This window comes from Dermacentor andersoni, chromosome 2, assembly GCF_023375885.2.
Source record: "Dermacentor andersoni chromosome 2, qqDerAnde1_hic_scaffold, whole genome shotgun sequence".
Lineage (NCBI taxonomy): Eukaryota > Metazoa > Arthropoda > Arachnida > Ixodida > Ixodidae > Dermacentor > Dermacentor andersoni.
The window spans coordinates 7145080-7164770 of NC_092815.1; the positions used below are offsets into that span (position 1 = coordinate 7145080).

The 19691-nt window shown below is 48.8% G+C and overlaps 1 protein-coding gene across 2 annotated transcripts in view; it reads left to right on the forward strand.

Moving 5' to 3' along the window:
• The first annotated feature begins 2914 nt into the window (after positions 1-2914).
• Positions 2915-19691, forward strand: part of LOC126543037 (uncharacterized) — a 160847-nt gene continuing 144070 nt past the window's right edge. Inside the window, exon 1 of one of the 2 annotated variants that reach the window (XM_055077562.2) lies at positions 2915-3778. In XM_055077562.2, coding sequence (XP_054933537.1) covers positions 3731-3778 — 48 coding nt within the window. In that variant the 5' untranslated portion in view covers positions 2915-3730. The remainder of the gene's footprint in view (positions 3779-19691) is intronic. The other variant, XM_050190181.3, reaches the window with a different exon arrangement.

The window sequence follows — 19691 nt, forward strand, 5'->3', positions numbered from 1 at the left end:
CAGTAACTCTATGGTTTCCTTCCTCCATGGGAATGATGGGAAGTACATGAATTTGTCTGATCTTCATGCTTGTGGAGTCAGACGTTCTTGTGGCTTTGTATGTTACGCTATATAAATCTTATTGTCGTATATATCAGCGCAATCTATATTCTTCGAAGTGTAGAAGACGCCGGGAACGCGTACAATTGCTATTAATTGCAACGATTGAGCTTGTCCAGGTGGCCAAATCGAAACGCGCCAAGCGTCTCAAGGCACTGGCATGCCCGCGATAATAATAAAAGGGCGTTTCATTCGCTTGTCGATACATGCGTCCGTGGCTTAATGATTTCAATATCAGGCTTCTGTGCTAGAGTCCCTGTGTTCGAATCCTGCCGTCGGGCAATATTAATGATGTTTATTTCATTATTTATTACGCAATACACTGTTGACAATGACGAGTTTACGAAGTCACAAAGCCGTTTGAAGCCAAAAAGACGAAGTATAGGCAAATCCATGTACTTCCCATAATTCCCATATAGTGCCTAGAATATACTGGCTAGTGTGCCGTCCGTGGCCTCCCGGTTGGCACCGGATGCAATGAATGCCGGCGGCTGCCGCTAGGAGCGCTGCAGTGCAGGTGGGTGCCGCGGCACCATCCGGTCTTCGTAGGCCGCCGTGTTTCCACCGCATCGGCAAGCGGGCTGTTGCGCTTTTTGTTTTTATTAAGCTGTAGCAGCAGCACAGTTCAAATGTGGGCAGCTGATTTATAAAGCGTGGTTTGTTTTGAGAACAACAGGCTTCTCTAGCGCTTGTCGCTTGTGTGAAAAGCGTGTGCTATCTCAGCTCGGCTTCGAGCGGGGAACCTGATGTGTTTCTATGCTGGTGAAGAGAAAACGTAATTTTTAAGGCAGATGCCTTAGATCTCCATGTTCCAAGGCCGTTTTGCGAGGTACAGAACACATCACACGATCTAAGGAAGGTCAGAAACGAACCAAAGCATGTCCAGCCGTGTATAAGAGATGCTAAATGATTAGCAAATTTAATTATTGATTATAGTGATTGGATTAAGGGGCATTAGGTTGAATTAGGGGGATTAAGGTGTATTAATTAAGGAGGATTAAGGTGGATGAAGGAGGATTAGGGTGCATTAAGGTGAATTACAGTAGGCTTTACAAGGCGTTCGCCTTCGTACATGTCTCTTCGGCGGTAGCTAAGGATACTTGTTTTTTATTCTAGCCATGATGGCAGCGTAATTTTTTTAAGGGTAAGTTTTAGGTTACATTTTTCATTCTAATAAAGTAAAGGAATTCTAAGGTTACGTTACTGTTCTATTGATGTTATATTAATGCATAACCATTGAAAACCGCTGTAACCGATCATCCATTGAAATGACTTGAATTTTGCTGTCCTCTCTTTTTATTTGCTGCTATTTCTGCCTATTATCGTATTGTTGTCCTCATAGATTTGAATGTTTTTTTATTGTTTGTAAACCATGTACCCATCTCCTCATAATGCCCATTGGGCCACAAGGATAGGATAATAAGTAAAAAATTTTGCCTGTAAAATGGACTGCATGCGGTGTTCTGTGTACTATACATTTTTTAATACCTGGTAAACACGTGCAGATTTCTTTTTATGTCTGATATAAGTGAACGAAAATGGGAAACAAATCTTTCATTTAAGCGTAACAAATATTTTATTCTCGCGTAACAACAGTCAAACGCGGGCATATAAGACAGCCCTAGATGAGATAATGCACACATACCTGAAGAAGATAGATCTAGTGGCAGTGACGCAGTTTAAAGAGCTTCTGCCGTTGCCTTTGCGCTTCCCTCTCTTTGTTGATGCCTTTTACAAAAAAACCGAAACCTCAAAAAAACGTAGAACTTCTTGTCAAAGCTGGTTTTTCATGCTCTGGGCACCCTAGTTGGGGAAAGGCCAGTGTCTGCAGCTCACCTGAAAAATCAGCTAGACTCGCTACATGTAACTTGTTTTTGCTAAAGAACACAGTAAAAGCATCTTCCACGGCCTTCACAGCGGTTGACAAGGTCTGACTAAGATAGACAAGGCCTCCATTGTCAAAATGCGTAGTGCAATATCGAAGCAGCGTCGGCACTAGCTTCAGCTTTACTTACGCAAAGGAAGCCTGCACACTGTGGTCAAGAATTTTGGGCAGTGATCTTTCTTGCAACATAACAGTATAGTAGATCAAAGCACTACTGCTCCTTTTTTCTTGTTTTTTTCCCCCTGGTACTCACGAAAAGTAAGGTGCATGCTTAGGATACTCAGGAAACATCGTGGGTATAGCGTAGGGTTTCAGGCGTGGTTTATCGCGGGGAATCTCGTGGACAACGCCGTTCACGGTGATAGAGAACGCGCGCTCGACTAAGCTGTTTTCGAAATGTTTTTCACAAACCACAGCAGTTGGTGGCGGCCTTCTGTCCGCTCTCCTGATCATTCTTGCCCATTCTGCTGCCGCTTCGTATCAGTGGTGGAGTGAACAAGGATACACGCCATTTGTTCGAGCGGTAACCGCTTCGACACAACGGCACAAAGCAGGTCCTCTCCTTGCACTGTCTCTTCGGCATTTTTTCATCGCCGCCGCATAGTTCTCGTAATGGCAGGCACACGAACACAGCAGCGACGCACTCACTCTTTGAAAACACCAAGAACAAACACGCAACGCTGTAATAACACTGAAAACGCCAACATAGAAACCGACGCAACAGCTGCGAAACTGATATGCGAAGCAGACGACACGCGCAGTCTGCACCCACCCGTGTGGCAGCGACCTCTGTCGGCCACCGTGGGCATTCATTGCAGGCGGCGCCACGCTCCTCCATTGAAAATAGCGGGTGCACGGCACACTAGCCAGTATATTCTAGGCACTATAATTCCCATTATAGTTTACCAATTCCCATGCTGGGACAACCGTTCCCATTGCAGCTCCCGCAGACACTAGCGCCAGAGTTCTCTCTAGTAATTTTTGGCCGGGAGCGATATGTGTAATCTTTGTGGGGCGAGAGGGACCCTCGACCACATGGGAATGTCCGTACTCTCCCGGGGGACCGCACAAAATAGGTAGTAGAGACAACCTGGGAGACCCTGCTGCGCAGCTCGGACTTTGAGCTCCAGCTCCTACTCGTCCAACTGGCTGAAGAGGCTGCTGGAAACAAGACCTCCCAGCCTGCCTCTGAGGCAGCGGCACTCGCCCCCTGACCTGCGTGTCGGGGGGTGGGTAGATCACCTTATCTGTTGGAAAATAAAGTTTATTCTATCTATCTGTAGGAAACTCTATGGCGTCTGAGACCCTACAGCAACTGCATGAAGCTTGGACAAACGCTTCATTCTACTGTATCTGATTCATTCTACTATATCTACTGTGCTCGGTGGCGGAAACAGTAATTTTATTCCCCACCGACGTGTTGTGAATAAAACGGAGAAGCAGCGACGGAGACAGCGTAAGTGACGCATGAACAATAGTGCATTGAGCAGACGACAGCGACTAGGCGATGGCAGCGCTAACGCAATTTCAGCGTTTTTTTTTTTTTTTTTGCATCACTTTCTTTCGACGCTTGCCATGGCGTCTGCTGGAACTCCTTCTTTAACGCTCCAATCATGATCCGTCTCCGTCGCGGTCAATGGCGGCACAGCTCACGGGACAATTGTAAACAAATACCACGTGCGTGGTGACTAACGTGTAAATGTTCACTTTTATTTGGTGTTTAGTGCGCAAGTGTGGAAATCCGCAATGGACAAGTCGCACGGCAATTGCGAGTGTTGTGAAAAATGGCATAAGGTGAGTCGCAGCTACATTCAGACTACGCATGCAATGCGCACATATCGCATGAAACGCCCAGCCAACGTACCGGGAGGTTAACCTAAATTTAAGAGTTAAACACGGACAATGTCAGCATTTCTACTAGCTGCAATCAATGTGAGAAAGCCTTGTAAAATTGGTCAGGACGCCGTGGAATGCCACTATATATAGCGGCCGGCGGAGAGGCCAGGGACTCGTCAAACTGACTTCATTAGTCGCCGCGTCTTTTGGTTTCGGCCTCTATTCTAGCTTAGTAGTAGTATTGTGCTAGGATATAGACATGATCCACAGCACACACACACAAAAAGAAATGGACGACGACAGTGGTACGTTAATTGTTGCTGGGATTTTAGTAGTAAACTCTCTAGTACAGCGTTTCGTAGAGCGTCTGCCTGCGTTCACTGAGCAGCACGGAACAACATTTGATCGGTAGCGAGCAGCCTATTGGTTTTTGAGTGTTTAGAAATTCATATTATGCTCCACAGACGGTGAACATAACTAAGCACCCTAGCCGTTCAATGTATACAGTGCCCTAGCTGCGTTTATATTCTGACTACTTTAAGAGAAAACTGTGCTTATTTACCATTATTGTGGTGGAACAAAAAACGAGGGACGGACAGAAGTAACATAGACAGGCGCTCCCCACGTTGCTTCTGTCGTCCCTCGTCTTTTGCTGCGCAACAATTATGGTAATTAATCATGCACTAACTAGCCCAGCAGCGGGTTTTACTTAGTCCTTACCCTGCTTTCTTCTTGCTCGAACTCAACATTGTTTTTTATTCTCGTTCTTGTCTTGTTGATTGCCTGGTTCGTAAAAAAAAAAGAAATAAGAAACAAGTGGAAACAAGGAAGAGAGAAAACTAATTTCTATTGGAGTGGTGGTGGTGGTTTTACTGACTCATATAAGTCCGGACGAGCCAGGCAAGGAATGATGTGAATTGTTTTTTGTTGAATGACACAGGCAAAAAAAAAGAAAAGAAAGAAAAATCTTGCTGCGAATATCCGCCAGAAACAAAGCAGCGGTAAGCGTAAAACCTCCTTCAGAAGTCGTTACACACATATCGCACTTCAAGGTTGGAAAAAATAGAGAACTGTGCAGTGGGGAGTATTTACTAAGATGAAAGCAAAACAGCAGTCCACAAGCTGAACATTGTGGCATAATAATGAACACGAGTAATGACTATGACCCGGGTCTATGGACTTTGTAGAGCCGCTGCACAGGAGCACAATGAATAAGCAACAATGACATACTAATATGTACAATATGTGAGAGAGGTTAACGTTCCTACAAAAACGTGGCACAACTCTGTGCATTTGTTTTTGCAACTGCAACAGTTGTAAATGCTAAAGAAAAGCAGTTTAAGACAAAATTGTTTTTCCAGAGTGAGCTAAAAAGCAGCAGTGGACATCAGAATTTCTGCAATAATTGGTAATACAGTTGTTACAATATAACTAATTACTAAATTTGACTGGAAATAAGTGCTTGAAATCTGTAGTTAAGTCCAGTTTATATGAGAGTCAATCAAATGAAAACTGCAAATGTTTAAAAAATTTATTAATTGTACACACACGGCACAAAGCTGTATTACCTTTCAATATAACCTCCCTCATGCTCAGTGCAAGTTTGCCAGCACTTACAGAGTGCCTGTATTCCCGTAGAAAATAATTCATTTGGGAGTGTGCGCAGCCATTCATGCACCGCGTGGCACACCTCTTCATCAGAATTACACTTCTTTCATCGCTTAGGGCAAGGTCTGGTGAGTGTGGTGGTTGTGGAATACACTCAAATTAGGTTGCACAGGATTGTCATGTTGCAACAGAAAATGTGCAGGCAACAATCCACAGCATTTTGATTTCATTGCAGGCCGAAGATGATTTCTTTAGGAGGTCATAGTACGATTCACTAGTGATGTTGGTCTCTCGCGATGTGTGGTGTTCCAAGATGATGCCTTTTTTTCCCCAAAAGAGTGTAACCTTCCCTGTTGATGGCTGTGTTCGGTCCTTTTGGTGGTTTGGGTGATGAGGAATGCCGCCATTTCTTATCCGCTCTCTTGGTTTTTGATTGGTGGTAGCGAACCCATGTTTCATTCCCAGTGACGCTTCTTGCAAGGAAGTCATCTTCTTGTTCAACATGCTTCAGAAGTTGTTCACACGCCTCAACACGGCGCTGTTTCAATTCAGGAGTCAGCTGCTAGGGTGCCCATCTTGCAGACAACTTGTGAAATCTGAGAACACCATGTGGTATGCTGAACCATGACTCATGTTTACAATTGCTGCAATGTCATCCAGTGCCACTCGGTGGTTTTCCATCACAACGGCTTCAATGGCTGAATGTTTTCTGGAGTCGCAATGAGGTGTATCTGACCTGGTTGTCGGCCAGAAATGTCACAACCTTTGCGAATTTGTGACTCCATTTGTAGACTTGCCACTATGGCGCACATGCATTACCATGCTAGACCTTCACTATACGATGATTTTCAATAGGCTTCACACCTTCACTGTGCAGAAAGTGAATAACAGAACTCTGTTCCTGTCTGGTGCAAGTTGCTAGTGGGGCAGCCATTTTTACACTTATTCTGTGCCAGTGTTTCTGCACCTGTGCGATGCTGCCACCGGTAAACTGTTAGGAACATGTCTGCCCATAGATGCTGACTACAAGGGGGCTCCAGGACCTGAGCCCCCTCTGAAAAATCCCTCGGCAAGCCGAAGCCTACGCCACCCTAACACACATAAACAGCTAAAATGGTATTGCCAGAGTTCTACCACCCATATCATTTGAGGTTTCTGTTGAGTTGCGTCGACCTTTTCACTTAAAATTTTACTGTGGCTAATAGCTTACTGCATCATTGTTGGCGTGGTTAGCACAGATTTTAATTCATACTTTGCTTTATTTCTGCAAATCCTGACAAGCGCATAAGAAGTACCAGCGTTGGCTGCCTCATCCATATTTCTCACTTCAACATTGTTTTAAATTTCCACTGTAAACACCATGCACATATATAATATATCTAAATATACACACAGGACAAAGCTTATTATATTTTTAAAGGAGGAGGAGGTAGCCAATTAAAAATTATTTCTCAAGGTATGGATAGCCTATGCCTAGAGAATTTGTCATTCTGTCTGAAACATATCTTCCCAGATAAGCATCAGGACGACACGTGCAAATTGTGCTAGGAAGGACCAGCAACACTCAAACACATGCTGTGGGAGTGCAATGTAGTTATAGGAGGGATGGCAGTTACTCCGGAGACCCTGTCGTCGACGTGGGCTGCCGCTCTGCGCAGCTCAGACCTCAGAATCCAGACATGGGCAGTCCAGCAAGCCTGTGAGGCGGCATTGAGGCAGGGCCTTGACATTTCCCCATGGGAGACCTGAGCCCGGGTCTTGTTAAACCTTGCCGGACGTACAAGAAAGTTGTATCCATCCATCCATCCAATGAGGCCTTTGTAGGCACAGCCAAGGAACATGTAATTGTGGTATTGTCAACGATGTACTAATTGCACACTAATTTTTTTGTCTGATAAATAAGCCACGTGAAATATGAAAAATGCCACTTAACTGCACCCCTACCCACATCATAAAGCAGTGCGCTCGAACATCCAGAATGAAATAAAGGAAATAAAGAAAAGTAGTGATTAAGCTAGTTCCTTATCTGCCACGCTCCGGCTTAAGTAACATGTCACGTTTGGTGCCAGTTCAAAACAAGCTGTGATAGCTGTTGTCTTAGTGTAGATAAGGTGCACAGGTGGTTTCTTTTCTTTTTTTTTTTTTTGCCGCAGAACCTGTTGCCACAAAAGCGAATTGACAATGTCGCTGCAAAGGTTTAAAGGTGCATTTTGTTTCATCCCAGTTAACATTTCTTTCTCTAATGAGCAGAAAGAAAACATGATCCTTGCCTTGAGAGCTGCAAATGGCAACAAGATGAAGGCTGCAAGTATATATCAGTCATGGAAGTGTGACGATAGACCAAACACATAGACTGTCATCAGAAATTATGGAAACCTGAGACAAACCGGCAGCTTCAAGCAACAGCGACGGAGGATTCCATCTTTGAGTCCTAGCCTACGCACGGATGCTCTACCATTTATGGCCTCAAACCCTCATTCTAGCATGCGGGACGTGGCCGCCCAGGTACCAATTTCCAAGTCATCAATTTGGAGGATTCTAAATGACGTGGCCTTTAACCTGTACCACGTTAACCTGCACCAATGCTTGCAAGATAGAGACCAGCATAAATGTCTAGATTTCTCAAATTGAGTCCTCACAAAAGCTGATGAGTCACTGGACATTTTGAGCAAGATCGTGTTCACAGATGAAGCCAATTTTTGGAGGAACGGCCAGGTAAATTTGCATAATGCACACTATTTGAGTGCCTCCAATCCACACTGGGTAAAGCACACTTGGCACCAGTACCAGCAGTTGCTCAATGTGTGGTTCAGAATTTACGCCGGTGCTATAATAGGTCCCATCTTCTTCGATCACGTACTGACTGGACAGCTTTACGTGGATGAAATTCTTGGAGGAATGGTGGATGAGTTTCTCAGCGAAGTCCCGTTGTCACGTCTTCCACTCTGTGGTATCAGCAAGATGGGGCGCCAGTGCACAGCAGCAGCTGAGCATGAAACTGGCTAAATGCGACTTTTCATGCGTAATAGATTGGAAAGCACAGGCCTGGAAATTAGCTGTCTAGGTCACCTGACCTGTCTCCACTCGATTTATTTCTTTGGGGTTATGTGAAAGATTATGTTTATATGATCGAGATGGACGTCAGATGAGTTCAAGGCAAGGATAAAAGACAAATGACATAGAATTCCAGCATCGGTCACAAAGAAAGCCACAGGAGATGGGATCACTGGCAGCTACTGCACTGTACTGGAAATAATATGCACTAGGTTTTCTTCGAGTAACGCAATTGCTCTTTATTTAAAATCTTGGTGCATGATAGTTGGGACTGCATAATTCACACAGTAACCAAAATGAGGCCAAACAGGATTCACTAGAAATCAGAATCAACAGCAGTCATGCACAGCAGCGATTTTACTCGAACTCACAGAAAGAAAAAAAAAGAAAGAGAGAGAGATGCTGCGGCTTTTCCGCAAAGGCGAAGCAGTATAAAAGTGAAGTATAAAACAATTTCACGAAGGAAGATTACACCACTGATAGAAGCCAGATTCTTGGTGCTGGGGGAGGACTCGTGTTGTGAAATAGAAGTGTCTCCTACTATGAGGTCTTGTATATACTCATATAAGGACATCACTTCCGTGAACAATTTTTTGAGGTCACACGAAGTTTCTTCAAGTGCAACTGTTATTAAAGGTTATATAGTGTCACGTAGTAGTGACGGTGAAGAAGGCACCAAAACTGTGATTGACGAAACTAGTGTTTTATTGGGCGAACTTGTGCCCTCAAAAGCAGCTACACTTAAAGCTCAACGAAAGCGGCGAACACAGTCGGCGATCGTCGAAAATCTGATCAGTGGGTCAAGCGTGTCGGCATTTATACATATGTCGTCGAATGTTCTAGTGTAATCGCTGGGACCCGCGTGCCTTCCACAAAGTTCTACATTATTCGCGTTGCGCACACATGCAATCAGATCACACAATGTTCGGTCACAGACAGCGGATGGAACCATCGATAACATTCCAGAAATTTCCGATACATGCAGGCGCGTCCTGTGCTGTACGATAACATTTGTTAGGCGCTGAAACGTGGTCGCCTGAGAAAGATAGGCAAGTACACGTGTCAATACTCCCCTCTTAAAAAGCATCGACCCGATGCTGCAAACAAACGAAAGTAATAAAGAAAAACACCCATAGCAAAGAAATAATAAAGTAAGTTTGTCAGCATGCGTAAAAGGGTTTAAGATGCATTACATGGACCACTTCAGATCTTGCGTGGCGCCACTGTGACTGTGAAATGCCGTCTGGCACTACCTCATAGTCCAGTGCGCCAATACGTCGGATGACCTTGTAGGGTCTGAAATAGCGTCGCAATAGTTTCTCACAGAGTCCTCGTCGGCGTATCTCGGTCCAAACCCAAACACGGTCGCCGGGCTGGTACTCGGCAAAGCGTCGTTGGAGGTTGTAGTGTCGGCTGTCGGTATGCTGCTGGTTCTTGATGCGTAGGCGGGCGAGCTGTCGGGCTTCTTCGGTGCGCTGGAGATAGGCGACGACGTCAAGATTCTCTTCGTCGGTGACATGTGGCAGCGTGGCGTCAAGCGTCGTCATCGAGTTTCTTCCGTAAACCAGCTTAAGCGACGTGATCTGTGTTGTTTGTTGGACCGCCATGTTGTAAGCCAAGGTTACGTACAGCAGAACGGCATCCCAGGTCTTGTGTTCGACATTGACGTACATTGCTAGCATGTCGGCAGTGGTTTTGTTCAGGCGCTCCATGAGACCATTCGTCTGTGGCTGGTAGGCAGTTGTCCTCCTGTGGCTTGTCTGGCTGTATTGCAGAATGGCTTGGGTGAGCTCTGCTGTAAAGGACGTTCCTCTGTCGGTGATGAGGACTTCTGGGGTGCCATGTCGCAGCAGGATGTTCTTGACGAAAAATTTCGCCACTTTGGCTGCGCTTCCTTTCGGTAGAGCTTTAGTTTCAGCGAAGCGGGTTAGATAGTCCGTCGCTACGATGATTCACTTATTTCCAGATGTTGACGTCGGAAATGGTCCCAACAAATCCATCCCGATCTGCTGAAATGGTCGGCAAGGAGGTTCGATCGGCTGTAGTAATCCTGCTGGCCTTGTCGGTGGTGTCTTGCGTCACTGACAGTCTCGGTATGTCTTGACGTAACGGGTGACGTCGGTGGTCAGATGCAGCCAGTAATACCTTTCCTGTATCCTCGACAGCGTCCAGGAGAATCCGAGGTGCCCAGCGGTTGTATCGTCGCGTAGTGCGCGCAGTACTTCTGGACGCAGCACTAATGGAACAACAAGAAGGTAGTTGGCGCGAACTGGTGAGAAGTTCTTCTTCATGAGCAGGTTGTTTTGTAGTGTGAACGAAGACAATCCACGCTTAAATACCCTTGGGGCAACGTCGGTGTTCCCTTCCAAATACTCGACGAGGCATTTTAGCTCTGGGTCTGCTCGTTGCAGTTTAGTGAAATCTTCCTCGCTTATTATTCCAAGGAAGGCGTCGTCTTCGTCATCTTGCGGCAGGGATCGATGGAGGCGTGTGATAGGCAGTCGGCGTCAGAGTGTTTTCGTCTGGACTTGTAGGTTACCGTGACGCCGTATTCTTGCAGTCTAAGGCTCCACCGCGCCAGCTGTTCTGAAGGGTCCTTTAAGTTAGCTAGCCAATACAACACGTGATGGTCGCTGACCACTTTGAATGGCCTGCCATATAGGTAAGGGCGGAAGTTTGCTGTAGCCCAAATGATGGCGAGGCATTCTTTTCAGTCGTAGAATAATTGCCTTCCGCTTTTGACAGCGACCGGCTAGCATAAGATATCACTCGTTCAAGTCCGTCTTTATTCTGGACTAGGACGGCGCTGAGGTCTAGGCTACTGGCATCAGTGTGGATTTCGGTATTGGCGTCGTCGCCGAAGTGTGCAAGTACCGGCGGAGACTGCATGCGTCGTTTGAGTTCTTGAAATGCGTCGGCCTGCGGCGTTTCCCACTTGAACTCGACATCACATTTGGTTAGATGTGTTAGCCGCTCCGCGATGCGTGAAAAGTCCTTGACAAAGCGCCTATAGTAGGCACACATGCCAAGGAATCTGCGCACTGCCTTCTTGTCGGTTGGCTGCGGGAACTTTGTGATGGCAGCTGTCTTCTGTGGGTCGGGGCGTACTCCTGATTTGCTGATCACGTGGCCTAGGAACAAAGGCTCATCGTAAGCGAAACGGCACTTTTCCGGCTTCAGAGTGAGCCCTGATGACTTGATGGCTTCTAACACTGTCGCAAGCCGCCTAAGGTGATCGTCGAAATTTCCGGCGAAGACAACGACGTCACCCAGGTAAACAAGGCACGTCTGCCACTTCAGTCCGGCTAACACCGTGTCCATGACGCGCTGAAACGTTGCAGGCGCCGAGCACAGTCCAACTGGCATAACCTTGAACTTATAGAGGCCATCTGGCGTGATGAAGGAGGTCTTTTCGCGATTCCTTTTGTTGACTTCTATTTGCCAGTAGCCAGACTTGAGGTCCATCAAGGAGAAGTATTTAGCATTGCAGAGCTGATCCGATGCGTCGTCTATCCGTGGGAGGGGGTATACGTCCTTCTTCGTGATCTTGTTCAGTCGATGATAATCGACGCAGAAACGGAGGGTTCCATCCTTTTTCTTCACTAAGACAACAGGAGACGCCCACGGACTTTTCGACGGCTGGATGATGTCTTTGCGCAGCATTTCGTCGACTTGTTGTCTTATAGCTTCGCATACTCGCTTCGAAACTCGGTAAGGGCTCTGGCGGAGTGGTCAAGCGCACCCTTCGGTTATTATGCGATGCTTTGCGACTGGTGTTTGTGAAATCCTCGATGACTTCGAAAAGCAGTCTTTGTATCATCGAAGCAGACTTCTGAGCTGTTGCTGCTTAATGATGGGGAGACTTGGATTTATGTCGAAGTCTGGCTCGGGAACTACGGTCGTCGGGGTAGATGCGGCAGAATCCGAGAAGAAAAACGCATTGCTGGTCTCCAGGATTTCCTCGATGTATGCGATCGTCATGCCCTTGTTGATGTGCTTGAACTCCTGGCTGAAGTTTGTCAGCAACACTTTCGTGTTTCCTCCGCGCAGTCGAGCGATCCCTCTTGCGACACTAATTTCACTGTTGAGTAGTAGACGTTGGTCGCCTTCGATGACGCCTTCTACGTCAGCGGGTGTTTCGGTGCCGACCGAAATAACAATGCTGGTGCGAGGCGGGATGCTCACATGATCTTCGAGCACACTCAAGGCATGGTGACTAAGAGGGCTCTCCGGCTGTATCGCTTGATCTTCCGACAGCGTTATTGACTTCGACTACAGGTCGATGATTGCGCCATGTTAATTCGGGAAGTCCATGCTGAGAATGACGTATCGTGAACACTATTAGAGGATAACGAAAGTGGCAGGGTAAGCCTGGTCATGAATGGTAATTCTTGCCGCGCAGATTCCAGTTGGCATTATGAGGTGACCTCCAGCGGTCCGAATTTGCGGGCCTTCCCATGCAGTCTTAACTTTCTTCAACAGGGCGGCGATGGGTACACTCACGACGGAGTAATCGGCTCCTGTGTCTACTAAGGCGGTGACTGTGTGGCCGTCGAGAAGCACGTCGAGGTCGGTGGTTCTTTGTCTTGCGTTACAGTTAGGCCTTGGCGTCGGATCATGGCTCCGTCGCGTTGACCTGTGGCTGGTACGTGGCGTCGTCAGGTGGTCATTTGTTCCAGACTTCGTTGGGACGGCGGCGTGTCATTATGTCGCCGAGGTAGTCTCTTCGTAGTCTTCGTAGGCAGCGGAGGATCTTCGTCAGTTTGACGAACAGCAACCGCACCTCTATCGGTTGCGGCTTTTAGTTTTCCGAATATGGGCTCACGGACCGGCCCCGGGCTGGGCCAGTGTGCGCACGGCGCTGCGGCGACAGGTAGTGGCCTGGTGAGGGTGAACGGGACAGTCGTTGAGGGATCCACTGAGTAGCGGCGAGGCAGTCGGCGATGTCACGAGGGCGTTCACCTTCCCTCGGGCGCGGTGCGTTGACGGCGAAGCCTCGCAATCCCAGGTCGCGGTATGGGCATCGGCGGTACACATGGTCGGCCTCGCTGCCGTGATGGCAGAGCGGGCGGTGGTTGGGGGCGCGCTAAATGTCCGTCTTCCTTGTGTATGTGCGCTGGGTGGGCGTGCTGGCGGCGGTGGGCGACGGATATGCGGTGTTACAGGGCCCTGGCGCGGTCGTGGAGGGGGACCTTGACGGTGTGCGACGGCGGCGTAGGTCATCGCTTCTGGCTGGGGCTGCGGTAATTGAGGTTGCACCTCAGGAACTCCAAGCAACCTCATCTTTCACAATGTCAGAGATCGAGGCCACTTGAGGCTGCGACGAAGGCAAGACCCTGCGCAGTTCTTCGTGCACAATGGCCCTGATGGTCTCTTGGAGATCACCGGAGCCCAGTGCTTGGATGGCGCATTGAGGCATCAGCACTTGGCGGTTATATTGCCTAGTGCTCATTTCTAATGTTTTCTCTATTGTCCTTGCCTCTGTCAGGAACTCAGCTACAGTCTTCGGTGGGTTTTGGATTAGTCCAGCGAAAAGTTCGTGCTTTATGTCTCGCATCAGGAAACACACTTTTTTCTCTTCGGACATTTCTTGGTCAGCGTGCCGGAAGAGACGGGTCATCTCTTCTGTGAAGATGCCGATGGTCTCATTGGGTAGTTGGCCTCGGGTTTCCAGTATAACTTTGGCCCTTTCTTTTCGGACAATACTCATGAACGTCCTCAGGAAGTTACTGCGGAACAGGTCTCATGTTGCAAGGGTCGACTCCCGGTTCTCGAACCAAGTCCTCGTGGAATCTTCCACTGAGAAGTACACATGTCGTCGCTTATCCTCAGAGGTCCAGTTATTGAAGGTTGAGATCCTCTTGAAGGTTTCGAGCCAGGTTTCCGGATCCTCCGACGTAGCTCCACAGAAGGTAGGGGGCTCTCTGGGTTGTTGAAGTACGATGGGTGACACTGGGGCTGCCATTGTGGTTGTCTTGGCCACAATCATCTTGGTCTTCTCAGGTAGAAGTCCGTGTCCGAGCTGTTGTAGAAGGCGAACACATGCTGACGCAACGACTGCTGTCACTGCGAAGAGCGGGCGGAGTGGTGGATGAGAGCACGTGACAAAAACCAGTATGCCCGCTGCGTTGCAGTGAAGCATGTCTTCTCCTCTGCAGGTGTGCGTTTTGGCAGTGCCCGGAGTGTACCGTGGACTTATTTTTGTGCTAGCAATACTACTGGTCGGGCGCTTCATCTATAAATATTCGCAATTGCTATATGGCGTCATCTCACGGCTCCGAATGGCTGTCGTTTCATCGGGGTTGTGGTAAAATAGGGATCTGGAATTGCCGCATAGCACCCCAAATCTTCGTATTAAGCGGGTCGGCCTAGGCTGCTGGTTCGAATTATCTGGTCAAACTTACATAGGAAAATACGGGACCACAGAAAACCTTCTAATTATCTGGGATTTCGAATTAACGAGGTTGTAGAGGATCCGATTCCTGCGCCGGTGCCGTGAACGTCTGCACAACGAGCGGATGTTTGTTTGCGGTTCCCGGTTGCTCTCAAAGTTCTCTCTCTTCTCTCTGCGCGCGTCTGTCTATAGCGGACGCATTTCGCGCCCCTATAGCCTGGTGACCCGGATGTAGCAAGCACATGCAAAAGCCGTGTCCGAGAGAAGCCACTTGCAGCAACTCCTCAACGCGGAAGAACTTGGCGATCGCCGACCGTCGCAGCTATTACATCGGATGCGACAGCTACTCGGCGACCGTACCCAAGACTCCGAGAGTCCACTATTGCGTGAGCTATTTCTGCAACGCTTGCCTGAGACACTTGTCGTAGTTTTGGCAGCTGCGGATGATATGCCTCTTGACAAATTGGCAGAGCTCGCGGACCGCGTCAATGACTACTCTGGTACAAGCTCCGTGGTGTCCTCGACTACTGTCACATCAGATGTCGAGGCCTGGCAATCTCGCCTCGAGGAGAAAATTGACAGGCTGATGGACACCATGGCAGCAATGCAGATGAATACGCCTCGTCGCTCACCACTGGCTAGGGGTGGCTCACGTTCGCGTTCCCGTTCCCGCCCAAGACACACTTCCAATGGCTTCTGCTGGTACCACACCAGGTTCGGCGCCAGCGCTGCAAAATGTCGACAGCCTTGTCGCTGGCAGGGAAACATGGAAGCGAGCCACTAATGGCGGCGCGTGACTCAACCACTACGCGAAGCCGCCTATTCTACATCACAGACAGGATCACAGGCCATTGCTTTCTTGTGGACACTGGTGCAGAGGTGAGCGTCATTCCTGCCTCCCGCCACGACTGACACCGTTGTCCGAAGACGGCGCCTTTGCAAGCTGTGAATACATCCCCAATCGCGACATATGGCCAACGCTCCCTCACCATTGACCTGGGCTTGCGTTGGATATTTCGGTGGATTTTCATTCTCGCCGACGTGCGCTTCACCATACTAGGTGCAGATTTTCTTACCCATTTCGGTTTGAACGTGAATCTCCGCTCCCGTCAACTTGTGGACTGTACGACCAGCCTCTTTGTGCAAGGTATCCTCGCACCGCTGTCCGCCTCTACGCAAGCAGCTTCGCATTTGCCATCGTCAAAATTTGCCTCTATTCTCAGTGAATTTCCTGAACTTACCAAACCTAGCAACCTGGAACTTCCGGTGCGACACACTATGATGCACCACGTCGTCACCACGAGTCCTCCAGCGTCCTGCAAGCCACGACGTCTTGCTGGAGACCGCCTCGCCACAGCTCGCAGAGAATTTGACCATATGCTGCAGTTAGGCATAATCCACCAATTGTCAAGCAGCTGGTCATCTCATGGTGCCCAAGTGTGACCCCGGAGATTGGCGCCCTTGTGGAGACTATCGTGCATTGAATGCCCGCACCGCCCCCGACCGGTACGCGCTTCCGCACATTCATGACTTTTCTGCCACTCTTGCTAGAACAACCATATTTAGCAAGATTGACCTAGTCGAGGCATATCATCAAATTCCTGTGGAACCAGCGGACATACCGGACTGCCATAACAACACCTTTTGGCCTATTCGAGTACGTCCGCATGCCTTTCGGGTTATGGAATGCAGGCCAGACTTTTCAACGTTTCATCAGTGAAGTCATACATAGTCTGCACTTCGTTGTCGCCTATCTTGATGATCTGCTGGTGGCGAGTTCTTCACCAGAGCAGCACGCTGACTATCTGCGGTTGTTGTTTTCGCAACTCCAGGAACATGGCTTGACTATCAACACAGCCAAATGTGTCTTTGGTGTTGACAACACAGAATTTCTTGGACACCTTGTCACACCTGAAGGAATCAAGCCATTGGACAGGAAGGTTCAAGCTCTGCGGGATTTTCCACGCCCAACGTCGCTTAGCAAGCTCTGCGAATTTCTCGGGCTTCTGAACTTCCTCCGTCGGTTCCTGTCTAATATTGAGCGCGTCATTCTACCTCTGACGTACATGCTGAAGGCTCCAAAGGCACCATCTGCGATCTTGGAGTGGACATCCGAAGCAGATGTCGCCTTCCAAGAAGCCAAGAATGCCCTGACACACGCCACCCTCCTAGTGCATCCCCTAACTGACGCGCCCATGCGGCTCATCACCGACGCCTCCTCCAATGCCGTTGGTGCAGTTCTGCAACAATTCCTGCATAATTTGTGGTGTCCACTCGGTTTCTTTTCGCAGAAGATGAAGCCGGCAGAAACTCGATACAGCACTTTCGACCGCGAACTCCTGGCTGCACGTCTACCTTTGCATTTGCCACTTTCTCGAAGGTACCATGTTCCACGTACTGACGGATCATAAGCCACTGACATTCGCTTTGTGTGGAAACCATAGCACACACACATCCCGGCAAATTCGGCGCCTGCATTTTATCTACGAATTCACGGTCGACCTACTGTACATCGAAGGACCCGTTAATGCGGCTGCCGATGCCCAGTCACGTGTCGACGCGTTTTCCACTGCTGCTGTGGACTTCGAGATCATCGCAGAGGCACAACATTCTGACATCGAGCTGCGTGACCTGCGTGCAGGGTCCATATCTCTCTCGTTTGCTGAGGTGCCACTGCCGTTCTCCTCCGGTACGATCGTCTGCGACATGTCAACAGGCTGTGCCCGTCCATTTGTGCGTTCCTTGCACCGTCGTCAAGTCTTTGGCAAAATACACGGCTCGAGTCATCCTGGTGTTTGCGTCACTCAGCGCCTCATCACCTCACGTTATGTGTGGCCCGGCATCAATGCAGATGTCCACCACTGGGCTCGAGAATGTCAGCGCTGCCAATGTGCAAAAACGACCCGCCACACCAAGTCACCACTTCAACCTTTCCGTCTGCCTGACTCCCGCTTTGACCACGCTCACATCGACATTGTCGGTCCGCTGCCTTCATCGAGTGGTAAACGATACATCCTCACCTGCGTTGACCGCTACACGCGCTGGCCTGAAGCGTTTCATGTACACGATATTATGGCGTCCACCGGGGCGTCCATTTTCGTAGCCAGTTGGATATCTCGTTTCGGCTGCCCCAGCGTGGTAACAACCGACCACGGACGACAGTTTGAAAGTGAGCTCTTCGGAGCATTAACAAGCATCCTCGGTATCCGCCACATCCACACAACTGCATACCATCCGTCAGCAAATGGAATGGTGGAAAGGCTTCACCGCCAGTTGAAAGCCGCCCTCATTGCCCGCGACGCACGAACTTTATGGGTCAACGACCTGCTGCTAGTTCTACTAGGTATTCGGTCAGAGATAAAAGAGGACCTCGGGTGTACTGCTGCCGAAATGGTCTACGGGACGACACTACGTCTACCCGGTGAATTCTTCGCAACACCTGCAGTCTCCAACCTCTCGCCTCCTGCCTACGTTGAGCAACTTCAGTCGCTCTTTGAGCGCTTGCGACCAACATCAGCTCGACAGCCCTCCACTTATGACGTTTTCGTAAGCAAAGACCTAGCTGCCTCAACTCACGTTTTCGTGTGCTGCGAAGGCATCCGGCCCGCCCTCAATGCACCGTACGACGGCCCGTTCGAAGTGCTACAGCACGGAGAAAAGAATTTTACTGTTTCTGTGAATGGCCGTGAAAACATGATTGCAATCGACCGTGTGAAACCCGCGCACATGGCAAACTTGTGTGTTTGTCTTGCACTCCCCACTCCTTCCCCGCCTGATTCTCCCCCATCCGTACCCTGCCCCGTGAGTAAACACGTGTCCTGGGCATCAGCCTGACAACAGCGACCTTTGTAACTACGGGGGGGGGGGGGGGGGGAGGGGAGCCCTGTAGAGGATCCGATTCCGGCCGTGAAGGTCTGCACAACGAGGGGATGTTTATGTTTGCGGCGCCGACCTCCTTGGTGTGGAAGGCATGTACAGGTGCTCCCAGAATAATTCGGAACGCCGGACACGCAGCTGCTCGTCGGCGGAGCGCGCCGGCGGATAAATACAGGCAAGATTTGCGCATGCGCGTTCTCCCTAGCGAGCAAGTTTCGCTCCCTAGTGCATCTACAGATTAGCGTTGTCTTGCTCCAAAAAGTTAGCGCTAGGTGCCCTTTAGCATTGTGCAATGGGGGCTGGGCGAATGAATGTCTGTAGCACAGCATGCACCGTAATCTATAAGTAAAGGCTTGTGGATTTCTTGCAGCGTATTCTCGTCATGGTCTGCATCCCGTCTGGGAGATAGCAATGCCTTGCGTCGTTACGTGCTATAGTGAGGCGGCTTGCCTACAACGGCATCGCTGCCTTATTTTTCGACCGTGTTAGCCTGTCCAGCGAAGTATTTGTTCTTATTAAATTATCTCCCGATCCGTGTTATTACTAGCTTCGTAATACGAGGACAATTTCCACTATTATGTGACCCCTCTTAACGGGTGTGTCTGCGATAGTGGCAATAAAAGAGTTTACAAAATGAAATAACTATGCACGTTCATCAAGGCCAATTTCACGCACAGGAAGTCACGTCATGCAAAGGGCACTCTAATGAACTCTTCATGACTCCAGTCATTTATTGGCGCACCCCGTTACGTGGTTCGCATATATTGTGCGCCAATAAATCACGGAAAATCGACCATTGGTAGCGAGTGTCCTTACGTATTGATCGCGTGTCGGCGTTTGTTGGCCTAGATACTAATTTTCATACTCATTTTCTTTTGTTCAGAGGGAATGTACAGTGCTCACGGATTGAAATAGGACACGGAACATTTAGTACAACCC